At 38.9% G+C, this 6,513-nt stretch overlaps 1 protein-coding gene across 3 annotated transcripts in view; it reads left to right on the forward strand.

The window, feature by feature from the left end:
• Positions 1-2,263, forward strand: part of PAXIP1 (PAX interacting protein 1) — a 40,232-nt gene extending 37,969 nt beyond the window's left edge. For 2 of the 3 annotated variants that reach the window (XM_056336218.1, XM_056336216.1), the window contains exons 18-20: positions 424-558; positions 642-717; positions 1,267-2,263. In XM_056336218.1, coding sequence (XP_056192193.1) covers positions 424-558; positions 642-717; positions 1,267-1,361 — 306 coding nt within the window. In that variant the 3' untranslated portion in view covers positions 1,362-2,263. The remainder of the gene's footprint in view (positions 1-423; positions 559-641; positions 718-1,266) is intronic. The other variant, XM_056336217.1, reaches the window with a different exon arrangement.
• The last annotated feature ends 4,250 nt before the right edge of the window (positions 2,264-6,513 follow it).

Consider the following 6,513-nt stretch of genomic DNA (forward strand, 5'->3'; position numbering starts at 1 on the left):
TTGAAGCAGCAAGGAGCATTGTTGCTTTTATATGTCTTGCCAACCTGCAGTTACCTTTTTTATTTTTTGGAGTGGTTTTATTTTATTTTTGTTTTGTTTGGGTTTTTGTTTTAATGCTAGCTTAACCAGTGGGCATTTGAAGGTTTCCTGGTTGTTATTTTACAGGTGTTGAATAGGCACACCTAAGATATTCAAAGTTACCTAAATTGTGGGTTTTTCCCTCCAGAGAAGACATCAGTGGTAATTATGGACAACTCACAAGCTGGTAAATTTGTTGCCATAAGCTGTGATACCTAATACCATCTTACAAAGCCTGCCCCATGGTTGAATATGCGGAGAAGAGTTATGTGATAATAAAACTTAACGCGTTGCAGAAATCAGTTAACTAACGTTTTTTCTTATATTCTTTTTTTTGTCTTGTAGGGAAAATATTTTTACATTACACCTGGAATTTGTCCTAGTCTTTCCACCATGAAAGCTATTGTGGAATGCGCTGGAGGAAAAGTATTATCTAAACAACCTTCTTTTCGAAAACTCATGGAGCATAAGCAGAATAAAGTGTGTAGAGTGTTGCTTTTTAAAATTTACTGGTAATATCTTACTGTGTTGTTCTGAGCTTACAATTCGTTTCTTTCATTTAGAGTTTGCCAGAGATAATCTTGATTTCCTGTGAAAATGACCTTCATTTATGTCGAGAATATTTTGCAAGAGGCATAGGTATGTATAAACTATCAATGTAATTTGTATAGTGTAGTGGTTATTCTGATAAATTTTTTTACTTATGATTTTACAAGTACAGACATCTTTTGAAGCTTTCAAATAACGATAGAGAAATATATGGTCTGTTCTGCAAACCATGGAGAAATCTGAGCCAGCTGATTGCTAGGTATTTCTGATAGAGGTATTTTATAGCCAGGTCACCATAAATCTCTGGAAGGGTAGGCTTGAACTTGGGGCTTCAGTCCTGCATGAGGCAGGATTACTGTCTCAGTATTCATCAAGTTACTTAAAGATTTGGGGTTTTACACTGAAGTAAAACCAGCTAAGGTGAAAAGTTAACAAAGGTATGCACGAGGAAGCCGAGTATTTGCGATGTGAAGTGTGTGATGGCTAATAATAGGGCCCTGATAGCGGTGGGGCAATACTCCCATATGCCTTTGTGTGAAGAGCAGGAGGGTACAGAATGGCCCCTCCTGACGTGCATACAGAATGAGAAGGAATGTCTTCGTAGGGTGTAAACTGTGTGCATGTTTTCGATATTTCCAGATGTCCACAATGCTGAGTTTGTCCTGACTGGAGTACTTACTCAAACACTGGATTATGAATCATATCCTTTTTGTGTGAAGGCTGTCTGCTGCTAAGGGAAGTGTGGTTTGCTAGAAGTTTTTCTTAACTAGGAACTGATATTTAGGTTTTTTGGGATGTGTAATGTTTACTTGATAGGAGGCTAGTTTAACACGTAGAAACCTAGCTTAAATTCAGAGTGGAATTACTTTTTGATAGGAAATACTTCGGGGAGGTGGGAGTCAGGGTTGTCAAAAAGTAATAGTAGTAGAGTATTAAGCAACAGGAAAAAAAGCACTTGTCACTAAGGATAATACTTCTCAGGATTTACTTGCAGGTGAGGAAAATCCCTTTTTGCTGAAGAAGATTATAAACCTTGTTTGATAAATGAAGTGAAGGGACCAGTAAGGGTTCTGTGTCTTTATGCATGTTTTTTATATAATTTCTATTTTGCAGTCACTTCTTGAAGTTCTTCTTTCTTAACAAGCATACATATAAATTTACTTGATGGATAGTAAAATGCCTTACTGCTTCGGAATCCTTGGAGCATTAAATCTAGCTGTTCAGCCATTGTACAAAGCAACTAAAACTTCCTGTGGATGCTGTTTTCCAGCTGTTTTCCTAGGGATGATGAGCAGTGTAAAGCAGGAAAGCATAAATAAACTGCATCTTTTTTAGGATGTGTAATTTTATTATGCTGAAACATAATTTACTATGTTTTGTATTATACTACCATTTTAAAAGAGCCCACTTCAGGTATCATGATTAGCCCGTTTTTAAACATTTTAACGTAAATGACGGTACTTCAGCCAAACGTGTAATTTGGATGTAAAAATAAAAGGGCTTGCTATCTATTAAATTATGGATGTTGAAGATGAAAATGTTTTGTACTTTATTTTTATTTCTTATACTCTATTTTCTTTTATATTGATATTTTGCCCACATTTTAAATAAATGTACTTTTAAATGTTTTACTCTATATTTTAGTGGTGGTTCATTTTTTTGAATACTGTGCAACAATCGCACTCTGGTAAGAGTAAATTACTCAAATCTTTTTCCAAGCAATGTAAAATTATTTTAAGCTTATTTTACCAGGTATGTTTTAATATATGAAATCCCAGTGCTTTAAAGGGAAATCATTGTAAATGTATATACATGTTTTTACTGAAACAAAGAAGCAGCTCGAAGGAAGGAGAAACTATAATCCTGCATTATTACGCTGTTGTGATAACTTTTGTTTGTATAGTGAGTTTTACTAAATAAATATTAAAAAACAATTTCCCAATTCTATATTCAGTTGTATTTCCTAGTACACACACAGTTCTAATAATGTGACTTTACCATTTTTTGTCAGTTTAGATTCTAGTAGATGAAAAGGCTGTCCTGAAAGCATTTATTCTCTGATCAGCAAGCCATTGAACTTTGGTGGGGGAGTGCAGATACTCATTTGTCTGTACGGCTTCAAATACATTATACTACCTGGTGAACCAATCACAGAACAATTCAAAATGCAAGATGAAAGAATACTTTAAACAGTAGCTTATCACACTTTGTATCCCCAAGGATTTTGTATTTTTATGCAGTACCATTTCACAGGGAAGCTTTTACAAAACTGAGGTAAGCTGCTATTCTTAGCTTATGGGATCATTTAGGTTGGAAAAGACCATTGAGCTCATCAAGTCCAACCGTTGACCCAGGACTGCCAAGCCAGTCACTAAACCATGTCCCTAAGCACCGGATCAAAGTATTTTTTAAACACCTCCAGGGATGGTGATTCACCACCTCCTTGAGCAGCCTGTTCCAACACGTGACCACCCTTGCAGTGAAAATTTTTTTCCTAAATACCTAATCTAAACCTCTCCTGGCGTAACTTGATGCGGTTTCTTCCTGTCCCATTCTACAGAGAAATTATGAATATCTCTCTTGTGCTACGGCTTAAAATCTGAATCCACCTGATACTTGACCACTGCATCAGTTGCCTTTCTTCCCATGCCTCAGTTCCACAAAGTGCTTAAGCAAGTAACAAATTGAAGCTGTAAGAACACAGTGGTAGTAAAATTTCAAGATAAAAGAAGTCCCGTGGAGGTCAGCACTGTGCCTGTTGCCTGTTACTGCTGGCTCTGGGTTCCTCGGCTATCCTGATTTACTCCTGTTTGATGCTGCAGTTGTAAATGATGAGAGGCTAGGTGTTGGTAACGAGAATGGTAAAATTCCTATCAGCGTGATTTTTGGTAAGATGACAAAATGTAGTAAATGAGAATGTTATACTTTGACTCAAGATGGTGTTAGGTGGATCGGAGGTTAAAAAAGTGTGGTATGGGGCGGGAGGAAATGGTGCTTTTTCCCAAATGCTATTTACTTGTAACAGCAAAGTTAGGTGCTTTTTCTTAGCTGCTATTCAGCTCTCCGTAATAGTTTGCTCTTCATTATGAGGTAGATTAGGAAAAAGATTTTAATGTGGAAACTTAAGGTCAGAAGTTGATGGCATGATTTTATGCTTTAACTTTCAAAAACAAAGAAGGAAGAACTGCCGTGGGAGTTAACTGCTGGCTGATGAGTAGTTGTGCAAATGACTTAAATTGTTCAAACGTGTAGACCTGGAAAGTCTGTTCTCCCTTTACTGTCAATGGAGGGAGAGGATCTCTGAAATCTGACTTAAAGACTCTTGCAGAGAGCGCATCTCTTAACACTTTAGCAAACTAGTTTAGTTGTATGTATCTTTTATAACCCAGAAAATAGATGAGATGAAGCCCACCCTAAAGAACTTCATAGTGCATTGCATAGGTATCGTTTTCTTAATGGAGAGAAAAGTACACTTTTTTTCTCCTTTAAATACACTTCAGAAGGTGTAATATTGAAATAATCTATATCTGTGTTAATCTCTGTACGGCTTGAGACTTTATTATACTAGTTAGCAGGTTGCAGGTAGTTTTTGGATGCCTTTTCCTTTGAAACAAATATCAGCTGTTGTAGCTTTTGGACTTGTGAAAATGTTGTGATACGCAAAACCTCTTAACTTGAATAAATATTTTCTAACTCTCATGCATTCAGCATATCTTCTGCATGCCTTACAAACAATGAATTGCTGTGTTAAATGTAAACACTGGTTTGAAAGAGAGGATAGACACAGGTAAGGAGTCGGCGGCATCATTTAACTGTGCATGAAATCGAACACGAGGCATATGAATGTGCAGGACTGGGTTCTAGGAGGTAACAAGACCTGCTAAAATAGTTTTCTGCAAAATGAAACTCGGCACTGAGGGAGGAGAGGCAGAGAGAAACCAGGTTTGCATGTGTTAGCAGGTTCTGCCTCAGCAACGTAAACTGCTAGACTCGACCGTGCGTTTTTGCCCCGATAAGAGTTCTCACCTTTTGCAGGATTAACTTCTTCCATGCTGAAGCAGCGCGGCGGATATACAGTGTGTTTGCCCAAAGCTGCTGGAGTTAAGAGACATGTGAATGCAATAGCATCTGAAAGGTAAATTTCCTTATGAAAACTATCCAAAATGCTGTCAGATACTGCATAGAGGAGCTTGAAGAAAACCTAATGCAATCATGGAACAAATGAACCCCGTGGGAGCTGGGAGTGCTACTGCATCTGTTTCATCATCAGTGGAGACAGTGTGTTTATTTAGCCAACATACAAGTATGACTGATTTGATTAACCTTTCAATTAGAGTCAAAAACAGAACCTGCCAAGAAATAGTCTTTCAAGAACCACAGGAGCCGTCCAGAGCCAACTGGCCTGCACAGATGTTGCTGTGTGTGTGATTAGTGATAGGGAAAGGGTTTGATGAAGTGTTCTGATACTAGGTTGCTGTTACAAACACACTTTTCCTTTAGTGTAAGGTTATAATACTTAAGTGTCTGTTCCATCCTGACTCCTATAGTCAGGAAAAATATAAGTGCCTTTCATGTGTAGTTGCTTGCAGAAGCGTGAGGTCTGTAATGTAAGCTTGTGTTCTTCCTAGAAATTCTCTCCTGATACAGCAGTTATTTAAAGATAAATGTAGAATGTGTCTGTAAGAGCAAAGACGTCCCGTCAGGTAGGGATCTGCTGGAAGTCAGGGAGACATGGTCTCCGCTAATCACCCTGCAGCTTTCTTTGCCATGAGTTGTAAAGTACAATTGTAGACCAGAACTGTAGAAGTACAGCTGGAAGACACCTCCGGAGGACCAGGCAAATTTTCAGTATCTTGAACGATGGCGATGCCACAATCTCTGTGGGCATTCTGTGTCTGTATTTTGCTACCCTCAAGGTAATAAGTAAACTGTCCTCATATCTAATCAGAATGTCCATTTTCCCCACAAGTGGCTGTTGACTTAATTTCATCCATGTGCACCTACAGGCAGAGTCTGGCTCTTGTCTTCATTCTGTGCTCCTAGCAGGAGCTGTAAGAGGCAACAAGACCTTCTGTTCCTAAGGCTGAGCACACTCAGCTCAGCCTCTCCTTGCACGTTGTGGGCCTACACCCCTCATCACCTTCATGGGCTTCTGCTGGACTTGCTCTAGTAGGTCATCGTCTTACCCTCTGGGGGAGCCCAAAACTGTGAAAAGAGAGAAAAAAGGCACTGGATACCTTGGCCTTTTTCACACCTTTCATCACTAGGTCTCTTGCCACACTGAGCAGCAGACTTCCCTTGTCCTTTCTTTTCTTTTTTGCTGCTGATGTGTTTACAGAATCTTTTCACGCTGCTTTTCACGACTCTTGCTGGTTTCAACTCGGGTAGAGCTTCTCCTGAATAGAAAATCAACTACAAGATTCAAGTTGTATAAAACATCTGAGCAGAGCAGGTAAGCACCGGAGTGGATGTGTTTGGGAAGGTTGTGCAACTTCAGTCTTTGCAGAGCTCTGCTATTAAAAGTTCATCAAACATTTTCTAAGCGCCGTTTAATTTGTCCTACCTCAAGACAAAAGGTTAGATGAGAAGACAGCTTTGTTGATGTATATATACTTTATGTTTAAATACTGTGATGCTTTACAGGGTGCTAGGAGTTTGCATAGACGAATGTATGTTAGGCAAGAGCTGCCCTTTTGATGGATGGAAATTAAGATTGAGAGGAATTTGCACTGGGAATGGTGAAGCAGGGAATAAAACCCAGGGTAGCTAAATTCAAAGTTCACATCTTGACAGCCAGTCAAAGGCTTCTCCCTTTCTCTTCTGCCTGTCCTATGCTGCTCGCAGCAAGAATAAAGAAACACTAAAGCAGCGGAGCCAAGGAGCGGC

This window comes from Falco biarmicus, chromosome 4 (assembly GCF_023638135.1).
Source record: "Falco biarmicus isolate bFalBia1 chromosome 4, bFalBia1.pri, whole genome shotgun sequence".
In the NCBI taxonomy this organism is placed as follows: domain Eukaryota; kingdom Metazoa; phylum Chordata; class Aves; order Falconiformes; family Falconidae; genus Falco; species Falco biarmicus.